This window comes from Aythya ferina, assembly GCF_964211825.1.
Source record: "Aythya ferina genome assembly, chromosome: 4".
In the NCBI taxonomy this organism is placed as follows: Eukaryota; Metazoa; Chordata; class Aves; order Anseriformes; family Anatidae; genus Aythya; species Aythya ferina.
In genome coordinates, this window is record NC_140300.1 from 61,924,212 (window position 1) to 61,939,836 (window position 15,625).

Here is a 15,625-nt window from a genome sequence, read left to right on the forward strand (position 1 = left end):
GCATCTTTCGGTCATGCAGCGAGGGAACTCCATCTTTCATCCCTTCCAGTAACTAGTGAAGCATGTGGTCCCACCAAGTAGTCCTGCTTGACCCATTTGATGCTCGTTCAGCAACTCAGTAATATCTTACTGTATCGCTGTTTTGCTGGATGAGGCAGCTTAAACTGGGGTGAGGACTCGAGCTTTAAACTTAATTCAGTGGCAGCAGCCCTCTGGTTAGGATTTGCTTGCCAAATATGTGGTACTAGAGCAAGATTTAAAAAGCAGAGGCTGATGTTCCCCTTGAAGCACATCCCAGCCTTTCAGAAAGCAGCTGTAGGCTCAGGAAAATGGAGCCAGCAGGCAGTACAGGGTGAGCCACGGGTGCAGTAATTCAGCTGACTTCCCATTTCTATGGCCTTGTGTGTGGCATAGACATAGTCTTGTGTGGCTTTGGGCTTCAGGTTTTTTGTGTTGTTTTATCAGCATCATCTTGGTTTTGGTGGATTGTTACTCTTTGTCCTTCTCCCTCCCTCTATCTGATAAACAGTAACTGCCCTTTTGGTTCGTCACACTGTGGTTAGTACCTGATCTAAGCAGTCTGGGGCTCTTGGTATAGCCTGGAAAATCTTTCTGTAGCACTGTGAGTTTGGTGTTTAGGTCCTTGTTCTTGTATGCATCTTTTCTTTCTTCGTCTTCTCACTCTGGCCAAACTCAGGGGGAAGGTAGGCTTAGATGAATCCAGGTCCTGTAACAAAGCTTCTCTGGATTACCTTTCTCAAATATGCTGAAAGTGTGTCCCTGTAGACTGCAGATTGCACTCTTGCATGTTTCTGCAAACAAGGCAAGCACTAGAATAACCCTTCCCCAAACTACAAAAATAATTGCTTTTTAAGCTGTAATTATAGTCAGTCTCTTGCAGGTACCAGAGAGAGCTGGAAAACAGCATTTGCTCATTTCACTGCAGCATTATTTCATTTGCATGTCAAAAATTAGTAAAAAGAGTGCTCTGTCATAGTGACCTTGATGCAGCTATTTATACATTCATAACCTAAGAAAGTTGCTTGTTGGGAGGGAGAGTTGTTCTTTTTTGGATCCGAGTTATGTTTTTAGTAGAGATAAGCTCAGGGAGAAGTGTTCACAATAGGAGAGCTGACACAGCTTGATCCCTTGTGTTGGAACTGCAGAGTTACTGCATCAGCACTGCTTCGGTGTCCTCAGTGCGTGCCAGGGTTGAGGGGACGGGATGATGGGGCTTGCAAACACCAAGTGCTTGTGTGAGAGGAAACGCAGGGGAGCTGGGGCTGGCTTGTTCTGAAATAGCTCTGTACCACTGATGCAGAAATGTAGGGGCTGTGAAGGGAGAAAAAAAAGTCCTAGGGTTCTGCCAAAGGCATAACAAGTGGCATTTTTTTCCTACGAATCAAGACATGTAAAATAAATAAAAAGAATATATCACAGTTGCACATCCAACATCCTGCTTGAAAGAAGGATTTGAAGCCCCAGGTTGCTGTCCTTCAGTTCCTGCTGCTCCCAGAGAGGTTTTGCCTCCAGCCGCTCTGTGACCTGCTGTGCCCCCTCCCCTGCCCACAAGCAGCCATCCTCCTCCTCCTCCTCCCACATCATTGTGCTGGGGATGAGCAGCAGCCGTGCTCCTGACCTTGCATCGCAGCCATCTGCACCCAGAACTGCCCGCCCGTCACCTCACACCAAGGAGAGGACCTGGGGATGAGGGAGATGGCAGCTCTGGGCAGTGGAAAAGTAAGAAGACAAGACAGAGGGTCCCGAACAGAACAGCAGAGAGGATGGGGAAGGCTGAAAATGCGATGGGAAAATAAGAGTTGAGTCTCGAGAATTTGGACTCATCAGGGCTGCTCTCATGATGCCCTGTGATGACTCAGGGAGTTCCATGGGAGACCGGGGGTCTCCAGTTGCACCTTCTGGGTTCCCTTATTTTATTTTAAAACCAGTAACTCTTACAGACCTTACACCTTTAAGCTTCACTCCATATTATTGGCTATGGTGTGAGATTCAGTTTCTGTATTTTTAAAGATTTTGTTGTTGTGGTTATACCAAAGGCAGGGCTAAACAAGTAAAATAGCAGAATCCTGGATTGCTGCTAAACAAGTAGCTGCATTTTTTTTTCTTTCCTGTGAAAGGAGATTGTTCTTAGCTGTTACTTTTATTGCTGCTTTTTTATTGACACTTTAGAGCAGACGATTTAGGAAATAGGCTTTAAACGTACAAGAGGTAGCTAAAGGGAGTGATTCTTGTTTACTCTGGTTTTATATCCCTCATCAAAGCCTTGCGTTTCAATTTCAGTGAGAGAGAGAGAGACATCAGAAGACACGTTTAAATAGTGCCAGATTGTGGAAATATGATGTTAGGGGGAGCTAGAGGCAGGTTGCTGTGCTTCCTGACTTTGCTTTGAAAGCTCCCCAAGCAGAGAGGCAGCTGGTGCTTATTTTTGAGGCCAAACATGCTGCCAGCCCTTTCCTTGGGAATCTGTTGGCCTTAGCCTTCGTTGGAGTAATCCACCTTGAGGCCAGTTTTGTGCTTGGAGTTGGAGGGACAGGGAGGGAGCAAGCAATTTCAGGACCTAGTGGTAAACACAGTTGTATTCACTGGTGTTAAAAAACAGTAGGCATCTTCCTGTAGTGGTGTTGATATCCAGTAAAACCAAGCCTGCTTGTGCTGGGAGATGGGTTCTGGTCTGAGAAGAAGATCTGGGGCGGTTTCATTTCTTGCCGTAGAGTTGGAGTTTGGTAGCATAACTCAGAGCAAAACTGAGTTGTTCCTCAAGTTGGGTTGTAGTATTGTAAGTTCATTAGCACAGTGAGGGAGTTTCTTGCAACTGTGTGTGTGCACTATACCATGTAATAGGGATGCTGCAGTTGAACAATGAAAGCATTTCCTTTTCTTTTGAAACAGTTATTTGGGCACGAAATATGCTTGTTTTGCTATAAAGTATAAGCCTGCTTGGCCTAGAAATATATATATTTCTAAACGATGGGTCTTAATTAGGAAGTCAAAACTTTTGTTCTATACCGAAGTGATGAGATGTGGCACTGGTGGCTATCAGACTCTTGTTTGTTTGCAATGTATATAACAGTTGAGGCATCCTTAGGGACCAAGGTGTGGAAAAACACCTTGTATTTTCTGTTGCTCATCCAAGCATGCATGCAGAGATAAAAGTCAACACAGATCTGACCTTTTGGGGCAACAAAGTAAGTGCAATATGGTCTTGTGTTGTTTTACAGCATGGCAAATTTCTGCTTTGACTTAACCATTCTTTATGAGGAGCTTCATGTTAGTGCAATGGAAATTTTAATCCTCATGAGATCAGCTTGTAATTGAGAGCAGAAGGAATACATGTTGTAGCTGTATGGTCTGAATTGATGTGCAGCTATTACAGTATCACTTTAAAAAAAAAATCCTATTGTATTTGCTCTAAAATGGGGAATTAGAGCAGTATGTTCATAACATGCAAAGATTAAATCATTTTTTCCATAGTATATTTTTTGCTAGCTAAAATTGGATTTTTCTTTACTTTTTTTGACCACTAGTTTAAAAGTCTTATTTTCAGCTGCATGTTTGTGTGAGGTGCCATGGATAGAAGTTGAGGATTTGCTATTACTGACAAGTTGTACTTTGACGTGCTCAAATGCCTCTTGCCTGTTAATCTGTTACTCTGCCTATTAGGTTGTCCTTTAGGTTCTACCTTTTCTATTTTCTCTGTAGCTATTTTCCCATCTTTCTTGCACAAGCAGCATGACCTTATGTTTTTGTTTTGCAAACAAGCAGATGCTCAGCACGGAAGTTTGCATGCTGGGGGCTGCGAGAATCACCTCATTTTCGGTGGGGGAGCTACAAAGCCATTTGGTTTTGTCCAAATCGTGTGCCATAGGGGCTGGTGCCAGACTGGGCCATGTGAGTGGGGAGGCTGGGGGCCTGGTATGAATCGTTGGTCTGCAGAGGACAAAAGGCACCTAGGAAGAAACCCTGGGGACTCGTAGTTGGTTTTAGGTTTTCTGTGGTGTGGAATAGGAAGACCAAACTGTTGAGAGGTGGAATTGCCCCATGAATTGTGCCTTTCAGACTGCAAACCAAATCCGGTGTAAGCAATGTACCGAGAGTAGCAGTGACCTTTCACTCACGGGCAGAAACCACGTGAAATTTATTCTTTTGTCAGAAAAGTACTTTCCTAATGTGTGAATGGTGGCAGAAACCTCTGAACAGGCCAAAAGTTTGAAGGAGCTTAAAGCATGTGGCTTGCCAGCTTGGCAGCTGTGGTACTCTTAGGTCATGCGCCCTCCCGACAGGCGTGAGCTGGAGGCTGGATTTAATAGAACAAGGGCAAAGTCGATTATGTGTGAGATACGTGCATTAGTCTGTTAATAACACTAGGTATTTGGAGTAGCAGTTAGGTCATGTAATTCAGACAGCACGTACTGCAAAGTAATGTGATAAAGATTGTCATCCTCCTGGAGAGGAGGAAGGAGATGCCCTGCTTGATGTATTTGCACTGAATCCCATCACAAGCTGGGAAGAGAGCTGTGAAGAAAGAGAAACAACCGATGGAAGACTTGACCATGAACCAGTGGGGAATTAAGATGAAGCTTTACAAAGCTCCTCAGGACGATTGGTGTTGTGCAGCAGCCCTCAGGTTAATTGGAAGAGAGAATGCCCTGTTACGTGAGGATGAGATGGATGTCACATTAGCACTCCTCTAGTTTGGGTTTGTCTTAAAGGTTAAACTTCTGTAAATATTTTCAAGGTTGTAATTAAGAAATTGCAATCAAGAGTTGTTTGCTCTCCTCAGCTTGCTCACTCTAATTGAAGTCAGATGAGCCTGGGAAATGTGGAGAAGGTTTACTTCCCTCAGAAATAATGAATCAAAAGTTGCAGAGAAACCCCTTAGGTGTTAACCAAGATGGGAAGTGGAAGACGGAGGAAAAGAAGTAGGGTGATTTTTCTCTTGTTTGTGTGTGTGAACTGTCAAGCGCCAAAATAAAATCAGAAGCTTCCCATAGAAGTTATTAATGGCCTTAACGATAGCCTTTAAAAGAAGCTCATAAGTGTAATTTTTTTCACTAAAACCACGTAATTATTACAACAGCTGGAAGCACAACCTGTTGGTGCTGCAACGTGAGGTAAAGAAAGAAATTCTGGGCAGCTGGATGCCAGGTAAGGTTGCACTGGCTGAGAGGGCGAGGACAGGAGGTGCAGCATAGCAGCGCAGGGATTGAGGCAACGTGTGATGTGTGGTCAGAGGAAATAGGTAAAATTAACTGTTACCTGCAGAGAGCTGGCTGTGCCAGCATCAGCCACGTCAGCAAAGTACAGCTCTGGGCAGCGAGGGGAGGCAGCGGTACTCGTGTGCTCGGTGTTTGCTCTGCTGTTCTTGCTGGAAGGATAGCTGGCACTTGCAAGTGGGCATGTGTCGGTGCAGCAGGACAGGACAACGTGTGTGTTAAGTGGTTTTAGTATCTCTTTTTTTTTTTTTTTTTTTTTAACTTTCCCCTTCTGTGAATAGCTTGCCCAGGTTGAAGTGAATAGACTCTTTTTCTGCTGTACGTAAGGCACTCATTCTCTCTCCCCCCCATTTTTAGGTAGAGAGTTTAACTTTTTTTCTTTTTTTTTTCTCTTTAAACCACTCAGTAATTTTTTAATAAATAGTTCCTGTGATTAGGGTGTGCAGGCTGTCTGGTCACTTCTTGAACTCTTTGGATTTCTTTCAGTGTGATGCTTAATCTCTTCTTGGCTGTTCCCTTTGCTTTGTTGACTCTGTGAGCCACCTGATTTGCACAGCTCATATGAAGAAATTATTTATTACATACCTTTCTTGACTGCCTTATTTTTTCCTTATAAACATATTCCTGTACCTAAGGCATTAAATATGGGATAATGCAATTTAAGAAAACACATAAGAACATGACTAAAGCTTTCCTTTTAATGGTAAAAGTATTAGTTGCCCATACAATGAAGGACAGTGTTAGCCTTAAAGAAAAGAAAGACTCAAGTGCAATTTGTCGTGCATATTCAGTACTTCAGAGAACTCTTCCGACTTTCCCTTGTGGGATGCTTTGGCCCAGAAAAGACGAACAAGTGGTTAGAGCAGCAGACTAAAGCTAATTATAGGACCATTTGTCTGATTTTAACCTTCTAATGAGCACATGTGTCATCATTTCTTCCATTAGTAGCCCTCTGTAGGACGTGGCTAGTACTTCTCTTCAGGGCACAATAAGACATGACCGACAGTGAAAATATCTGTAACTTATGGTTATATTTATAGCTGCTGTAGAATTTCACATGCTCTTTGAAGTGCCTTTAAGTGAATCTGAGAAGTGCTGTAGTTAGGCTCATGCCTGTTAATAAGGCATGGAGGAGAGGTCTTTTCTTTCCTTTCTGGAGGAAAAAAGAAAGATCTTGGAGAGCTTTGAACATTGGGCCTTAGATGAAAGGTAGATGTTTGTACATTTAGAGGATGAAGGGGGATCAGGAGAGAGCTACCCTTGTTGCTTGGCATTTTTGTTTGCAATTTAGTTAGATTCAGTTCATTTCAGCATCGTCCGGATGCCTGCCTATGTTGTTTGGTCATAACCAACTCGTCAGCACTTCTGTAGCTCTTATTTGAAATATGTTGGCTGTCCTTGCTTCTGTCTTCAGAACTGTTGTCAGTCACAGCAAATCACCAGCAGGAGCAGAGGCGATTCAAAACAGAAGTGAATCAAGACCTCCTGAGTGCAATCTGGTTGTCTCTCTGGTCTTGGCCCTTAGCTGCTGACGTGTGCAGTGTGTCACAAGCCCTGTTGTGGGTGAGCTTAAAAAAAAAAAAAAAAAACAACGAACAACCTTTTCTGGTTGGTGAGCAGAACGTGGGGGCCAAGGGCTAGCTGGATTTCTGTTTGCAAATCTTCAGCTGAGTTAATGTTTTATGTAAGTGCCTGTGCAAAACCCAACAGATTCAGGTCAGGTCTTTTCATAGCCAAAGAGGTATGATTCACATTTCACTGTTGCTGAGTACTTTCTGGACCAGCCTCTGTTTTCACTTCCCAAAATTGATGCTGTTTTTTTTGGCTAATAACTGATTTCTCAGCTTCTCCTTATGCAGTTTTAAGGACTTCTGTGCTTACAAAAAAAAAACAAACAACCAGATCCTGACCTATTTAGTCTGCATTTGAAGGAACTTGATTCTCATATTATACTTGGAAGCTATTTTAAAAAGTGTGGATTCACTGCCTTGTTCTGTGCATCTTTCTTTATACTAATGCTATAGCTATATATGAAGTTCTGGTTTCCCCATCCTGCTAGTTGTACTCTCAAGGTGTTTACTAATAAAAGTACAGAGGACATGGGCAGAAAACGGGTGGGTGGGATGGACTGGGAAACTGCGTGGTGGGGAACTTGGAGTTCTACTTCTAGGCTCACTGTGAATTGTGGGAGTCTACTTGTAGGTGGTATCCCAGCATAGTCTGAGACACTGTTGGAGCTGGTAGCATGCATTTCACACTATTTCTTAATGAACTCATTCTGTAAAAGCAGTTTGAAGCAAATAGGTAAGTTTTTGTGCAGTGTAGGTCTTTGGGAACTGCTCAGCCTTTATTAAAGGCTACGTGTTCAGCACTTGTTTAGGTTTGTTAAAAATGCCCCACAGATGCTTCTATTTATTTGGGAACTCTAGCTGTTTCCTTCTCATGTGCCACCTGTTCAAAAACCCTGTAAATTGAATCTGGTGCCTTTTTTTATCCCTGACCTGCCCACGATGTAAGAAGCCACAGTTTGACTTCCCCTTCATGTAGTCAGCTTTGGCATGTAGCATGTTTACTTGGCATTGTGTAGAAGTGTGGCAAATCGCTGTTGAGCAGTGTTGCCTTTGGACTTCAACTTTTTCATGAAATTATTTTTATACTGGTACGTTCTTCCAGGGCTTAATTATAAAAACTTGTTTTCTGGGGAAGCATATCTGCTGGCAATATCTGTTATTCCTGCATGACTTGGTACAAGTTTCACTGCAGCTGTTAGGTATTGCATATGCCTTTGAGAAATGCTAAAACAAAAATTGAGATGTGAGCAAATTCAGGAAGATAAGGTCAGGAGGGAAAGTTTTTTTTTTGTTACTGTTTTCATACTGTACGCATCATTCATTAATCAACACCTTAAACATCACTGTTAGGAGAAACAAAGTGGTAACAGGGAGCAGCTGCTTTTTTGTCTACATTATTTTCCCTGCTCATTGAGATCTGTTTGTATTACTATTTTTTTTAACATTGCTAGCAAAGGATAAAAAAAAAGGATGAAAAACCCTATTTGATGTGGGATTTGGTAGGCTTTGTGACTGGTTCAAAAAGTGTGGCTAAATTCATGCTGCTCCTATGCTGCTGGAGCCCCCTTACTGGGGCTGTGAGGGCTTTATCACCCCCCTGTGAAGATGGCTCCATCGCAGTGGATGGATCAGCCCAAAGTGCACCTCCAGCTGCTGCTGGATGCAGACTGTCTCTCGTATTCCAACCAGTCAAGGTAACTGCTGCTGTGTCGGCCAAGCAGAGGAGAAAATAACCTTACAAAACTTTATTGCTAAAATGACGGATGGGTTTCTCATGATTAATGTGTTAATCATAAGTGTTTTGGTTCCTTTGTAAAGAGCAGGGCTGTGTATTTATTCCAGCGTGGTACTTGATTCCAAAAAGCTAATCTTTGGAGAGTCTGGTTGGAATGAGGCAGCTCTTCTATGGAGACATAGTCTTGGTCAGCCTGTTCTCTAAATGTGGTATACATCAGTTATAGCTGCTTTGTTATCACTATCATTTCTGCAGAATAATCAATGTATTGAATTTATCTTGGATATACTGTGAGGAGGAGCATGGAAACTGTCTATTTGCTGTTCTTTGCTACTATTTTGTGTCTTAAGAAGAATTTTTTTTCCCCAGTCTTGTTAGGTGAAAATTCCAAAGAAGAAGAGAAAGCTGTGCAGTGTAAACGAGGAGATGAAATGTATGCAAACCCTCTGCTAGATGCACAAGGAAATGAACAAAAAGTATGAAAGGAGGTGCTAGTTAAATGTATTCCTTTTCCTCTAAATCTGTGCGTGTCCTCAGTGCCGATGTAAATCCATGCAATTCTTGCAAGCATTTCTCATTAGTAAGAGGCTGGGATTATTGCCTGCAGGGGTATAATAGGACAAAATATTTGAGACTGCACTGGACACTTGTTTGCAAGCTTTACGTGGACTGCTACTTGGTAAGAGTTTAAATTAAAACAAAACAAAACCAACCAAACAAAATAGCTTCGTCTTGTAATGTGAATTAGGTGGCAGTGGTCCAGATGTAGCCAGCTCAGCTGGGAGGTTTCTTGCACCTTTCTGTGAAACATTGAGCCCCAGTGTGATGGTGGAGGGGGAGTGGACTGCTTGGAATTTGCTGACCTGACATAGTTCAGTTATTTCCCATGTTGGTGAAGAATAATTCCAAGTGATGAGAGTTCAAAACCTGTGTTTTCAGTGCGCGAGCCTCCCTGCCCTTTGCTAACAGCTCGTAGTAAGATGGAGGACCAGGGCGGTGTCTGGATACAGAGCTGAGCAACGACAGCCTTAGAGGAGTAGAGATGTTAAATACTTGGCTTGTGCGTGGCCCGTGCAGTGCATGTATGTATGTAGAGACAGATTTTTATTTTTTATTTTTCGATTATGAGATTTTCTTCACCGTTTACACTTCAGATAAAGAAAAAAGCCCTCGATATTTGGTGAGAGGTCTCTGTTCACTGGGGATGTTTGTCCTTGATCTCAGTGTGCAGGTAGGGATTATGGGACGACTAGAGTCTGGTTCTGATCTTTGTGTGTGGTGGAAAATGCTATTAAATAAATGGTTGTATGAGCAGCTAGATCTTGGCCTCATTTAATTTTAGAAATACCTAGAAATACAGGTAGGAAATGCATCTACGTAAACATGTTAATACAGCTAGTGTTTTGCAAAGCAGTTTCCCCAGATACTGAGTACTTGAAGCACACTGGTATCTGCATTATATGTACCAAAAACAAGGGGAGGGGGGCATGGCACTCCAGGAAATGAGTGCAGTGGAGTCCATAAAAGTGCAAGAGAAATCCGTCCACTGCTGCACTAAGCTACAGAAAGTTTACTTTAACTTTGAACTCCGGGAAGCCTTTGGGACGGCGTTAACACCTGTAATAAACGACCAAAAGCCATGAGTGGAGCGGAAGCAGGTGCCGGGGGTGGTGGTGGGGAACATCATTGGTGCCGTGCTGCTGCAGTTGCAGGGAATTTCTCAAGCGAAACTGCCAGCCGCACCTGGGGAGCGGAGGTAGGTAGGTCTGATTTGATTGCTCTCATCCTCCCTCTCTGCTCACCCCTAACTAGGATGGGGGAAAATCCCCGCTGAATCCAAAGCGGGTGGTCAGTTCAGCGTGGGGATATGGGTAGGACACAGTGAGCGGTGCTGTTCTGCCCTTGTTATTGTTGCAGTAATGCTCAGTCATAGGGGAGGAAGTGAATTTCTGCTTTATGGAGAAAACTGATTGCTAAAAACCATCTCCTGGAATAAAATAGTTTGTGAGGATATGGTGACTGTTGCTATTGCAGCTTAAGAAGCTTTTGGGGATCAGCTGAATTATTGGTCACAGTGGTATTTAGACTTTTTTTCTCTTCAAATGCAGCCAGCATGAATGTGCTGTTTGTTGGGTCCCGGGGCAGGAGGAGGCTGGCGGTAACTTTTCCGTGGGAGGGAGGAGGTCCTAGCAGCATGTGTACTTTGCTCAGGACTCTGGCACGGCCGGCGTGTGAAGGGGAATAGAGCCTTCCCTGTGCCTCAGCGGGCTGCAAATCAACGCTGGGGAGAGCGGGCACGTAAGTAGGGAACAGAAAATCACACGGGGGGGAGCAGACCGGCTGGGGCTTCATCAGGCTTTGTTTTGTGGGTTCAAACCCAGGGAATTAGTGGGTGTGCTGAAACAAGTTTGCCCTGTCCTGCCTGCTCCTCTGCCAGGACACCTACCTCCTCCCCGTGCCTGCCAGCCCTCTGCAGGCTCCTAGCGAGGAGAAAAGTGTTTTCTGGTTGAGGTCTTAGTGAGTCAACATCAGAACGACAACGTGAAACCTGTGACCCGAGTCCAGGCTAAGCTGGGTCACCTCTACGCTGTTTTTCTTTTGAATTGATAGTTGTAACAGAGTTAGACCTTCATTGAAGCCTATTAAAAAGTCCTCAGTATGTAATTTTCCTGAAATGTGCAAAGCTTGTCATGCTTGATTTTCATATATAGTTGCATTTCCCTGTTGTTTTGTTTTTTTTTGGGGGGGGGCTGGGTAGGAGGGAATTGAAGCAAATGCTGACGTTGTGTAAACACCAAAAGTTTTGTGCTTTGGTCTTATAAACAAAATAACATATTTCTTGCTTTTCTTTTTAGGATGTGCTTTACTAAAATATTGATTGTCTTAATGCAAAAAAAGCAACAGTTTCTACAGCTTTATTAAATCTTACCCTAATTTGCCTCTCAAGGAGGAAAAATAAGCTTTGCTGTATTGCTTTGTGCAGACTAACAAACCCTTTTGACTTGCAAATTCCTTGCCACTATGAATTGAGTCTTGTATTATGCGAATCTCCCTTTCAGTTATCCTTCCCTTGTACCTTGATTTTGAATCTTTCCTTTAGATCTTGGCTTGCATGACATTTTCTTTCTTTTCCTTTCTTTTTGCTGTTTGCAAAGACTCTTGGGAGGATTTGACAGATGTGGTGGAGCAATTGCGTGATGATACAGAAGGTGCGTGCCACACCAACATCTTTCAGCTTATTATTTCCACTAATGATTGGCTTTTGACTTATGATTTAGAGCCTGAGTGCAAAATACGGTTCTCCTTTCCAGTGCTAAGAGCTTTGGCTTTCTGAACATGCTTGTCTGGTTGCGCCAGGTTCACAGCCAGAACATGCTGTACTCGTTGTACTGCGGATGAGTGTTTGGGGTCCTCTGTTAGCATGTTAAAGAAAATGCCTTTGATCACTCTCATTTATGTGTTATTCCTTCAATTGTATTAATTTACCTTTTAAAATGGGTATTATGAAGGCTTTTCTGCTAAATTTTACCAATGCCTTCGTGGGCTCTGTGTGATCAATTTTGGTTTCTAAATTCTCGTTGATCTCTTTTAGAAAATATGGGGATACTCTATCAATGTTTTTTTTTTTTTTATTAAAAAAAAAAAAGGAAGAAAAAAACCTGCTACTAATTTTGAGCCTTGAAGTGAAAGTAGAAAAAGTGAACAAAGGGGTTGATTTTCTTACATTAAGTGGGTTCTAGGATGATTGTTTTCCTGACCCTGACATAAACACAGCTTAAAAGATCCAGCAATATTTAGAAGCTGAATTTTAAGTAAGGTTTCAGAACTCACCCCAAAGTTTCAGTTTTTCTGAGGTACTTACTTCTATTTATCAAGACTTGGCAAAAAAGACTCTCAAACTTGTTTTACAAATTTTGATTAAAACTTGTGCTAAATGAGAATTTTTAATATTGCACTGCTTGATTCTTAAAGCGGGGCAAGCATGAAATAGGTGAATCCCAGTTCAGCATGCACTGAAGTAAACCTGTAGTCTGACTAAAACCAGCTCTGCCTGGCTGGGGTAGAAGTGTGTGCAGCACGGAAGGTGAACATGCCTTTTAGAGATGAGAGAAATTTCCTCGTGAAGCTAAGAAGTTTGCATTCATCATTTGGAAGAATATAAAATTCAATGTAAAAGTATGATTCTGGGCTCATATATTTTATAGGCCAAATTCTTTAAAAATGATGATCTCAAATTGGAAGCTAACACTGGGGCTGTTGAAATCTGGAAGTCTTGAGAGCACAAGTCCTGTTATTCCCGTATTAATAGCCATGAAGGAATAAAACCAGCAGATGCGTGTTTTGGCTCTTTTTGCCAATTTGTGAGTTGAGCCAACACCGTGGCTTCTTTTTCTTACCAGTGCTTTGTTCAGTTTTGGTCTCATTCTCACTGGAAGAACCTTAATCAGAAACTTCATTTGTTGCTTTATAGTACAGATAAACAGTTTAAACCTAAACTTGGCAAAGCAAAATGGTAAAATTAAGTGAAGCGTGATTATATGATAGACTTGGGGTTCTAAATAGAAGGTCAAGTCTAAGTGACAGCATGAAGGGTACCTCTGTCTTAAAATATGTAGTAAATATTACCAGAGAAATAACTGATAAATACAGAGGCAAAACAATGCGGCAGGTATGAGGCTTGCCAGAAAAAAACCTTCCCGTGCAAGGAATTTGAAGCATATTTCTGGCTGAAGAAAAAAGCAAAAGCAACCATGACATAGCAAAAATACATCTGTATTTATGTTTGGAAGTTGAAATGGGATAGATCTTTCTAAAGAGGGTGTGTTGTGCACAAGAAACTGTTCTGATGTATTAACTACACGGAGGGCTTGCTGGTCAGCTGCTGTGGGTGCTGCTTTCCCTAACTGTTGTGCTGGGTTATGTGCGTGGGCTTCTGCCTGGTGGACGCAGCCAGCTCTCCTCAGCCCTGGAGGTGTGCTCTCTCCCGACACAGCAGCTAGTTCTGCCCCAGCAGCGCCAGCCGAGAGATTTCTGAGGTAGCCTTTATGGAAGAAAAGGGGTTGGTTCTTTTCTTCTGTAAAACATTGTCCAGATCTTTTGCGCTTATTTTTGTGGGATGGTGATGAAATGTATTTCAAAGATACATTTGAAATGTCTGACCTGTCTGTTTGCCCTTGCATCTGTTTCCCCTGCCTATCACCCTGTGCTGTTTTTGCTGAAACTTGTATGCTTGCTTGTTGGGAACTCGTCCTCCCTGGTAACAGAGTGTGCCTTCCCCCTTGAGGCCAAGATGAAGAGCATAATAGCAAGAACAGATGAGGCAACCATTGAAATGCTATAGAAACGCTGCTTCTCTCAGGAAATGAGATGCATGTTCGTAATGTGGTGTTAGTACAGCTTCTTTCCAGTGTATCCACAGTCCCTTAGAGTAGGCAGGCTGAGTTTGGAATACAGAAGCAAAAAATTGCAGTAAAACATTTTTCTGTGGAAACAGGCATGCCTCTACTGTTCACTTGTGAGCGTTCATTCATTTTTATTTTAGTTGCTGCTTACCTCTGAGGGAGCGAGTTGGCGGTAAGCAGAAGCTGTGTATCCCCTCTTCTTGGCCGTGGTAGGCAGGGAAGTGTGCTGCAGAAGAAGGCAGATGAGGACTTTGGATATAAGGGAGTGTCAGGAAAGCTCCAGCTGAGATAGAAGCTGAAAAGATACACACGGATGTTTAACTCCTGTTTGCTTTTGCAGTATTGAAACAGCCTGAGCTTGCTTGAACTTATTTGTCCATCAGGACTGACAGACTCTGGATCAGATGCCAAAAGCAAACAGCTCGGGGTGCAGGTACTCCCCTGGCCGCCAGCTCACTGTGCGAGCCATTCAGCTGGAAACAGCTGCCGCTAAAGCTGGGGTGGCAATGAGGAGATGGCCACGGCGTGGTTACCTTGACCATAAGTCAGTCTGTTTGCACAGGCCCCTGCTGTCAGCCTGAATTTGGGTACCAGGCCGTGCCCTGGGGCAGCTGGTGTGCAGGTAGGTGCCTGTACCCTCTGTGGCTTTGACCACAAGGATGGCGATTGCTGATGTGCTCAGGCTCGTGGCAAGGAAGGTTATTGGACTCCCTGTCAGTAATATGCAGAGAGACAGCTTCAGCTTTTTGAGAAGCATTTTCTCACCTTCTGCATCATGTAGCATGGCAGAACAGAGGCATGGAAAAAGTCATTTTAAGTCCTTAATTTATCTAGGGATTTATTTCAAGTTTATTTAATTTGCATTTATTTCAAATTATACATGTGTTCATGATTTCAAAGCCCGAGCAGCTAGAACTAATGTCTTTCCTAATGTGAATTTGCTTAACTGAAACTCACTGCTGGCTGGTTTGCTGTGAAAGCCAGTGCTTCATCATTACCACATATCTCAGTTAACCCGAGTGCAGCATGAACTGCTCAAAAGTTATTTCTCTGCTTGTGCACAGCAGCAGCCTTTATAAATGTCAGATTGCTGGAAATTTGGATTCTTGACTTTTAAAATGGGTTCAGTATGTGGACAACCTTGCTAATCAATAGGCACTGCTTTGAGCAGACATGTTTGCACTTAGAGTATTTCATGAGTCCCTGTGTTTGATCAAAGTTCTGGCTTTATTTTCTTCTTAAATCTGTTACAGGAATTCAGGATGAGGAGTGATAAAATTTATTGTCGCTAGGAGGAAAGTCCCTGGAAGCACAGTCACGGCTTAAGCTTTTGAGATCCAATATTGCGTTGACTTTTCCTTTGACTTTTTATGTTCCTAGTTATATATTTTACCTTCTTAAAAATGGTGGGGTTCCTGAAGTTCTTGGATGCTTTTGAAAGCTTTTTTTTTTTTTTTTTTTTTTTCCCTAGAAGCTTCTCAGGAATGGTTTGCTTTTCATGCAGTTTGCATGTAAATGATTATGGCAGAGTTACACATCTTCAAAAACCTGAGAGTTTAGTGTTTTAGGGAAACAGGATGAGCAGATTATTTAATACCTGACATTTTAATGGGATGCAAGCCCAGTGCAATCATGACCACTGCATGGTCACGGTAGGTCTGTTCTGTAGAAGCTATGATTTTT

General features: G+C 42.7%; 1 protein-coding gene across 7 annotated transcripts in view; it reads left to right on the forward strand.

Moving 5' to 3' along the window:
* The window catches only part of RUFY3 (RUN and FYVE domain containing 3), a 59,598-nt gene that overhangs the window by 13,154 nt on the left and 30,819 nt on the right, over positions 1-15,625 (forward strand). For 2 of the 7 annotated variants that reach the window (XM_084519299.1, XM_084519304.1), the window contains exon 2: positions 11,696-11,749. The exons of the other annotated variants lie outside the window; for them this stretch is intronic. In XM_084519299.1, coding sequence (XP_084375425.1) covers positions 11,696-11,749 — 54 coding nt within the window. The remainder of the gene's footprint in view (positions 1-11,695; positions 11,750-15,625) is intronic. 7 annotated transcript variants of the gene reach the window in all.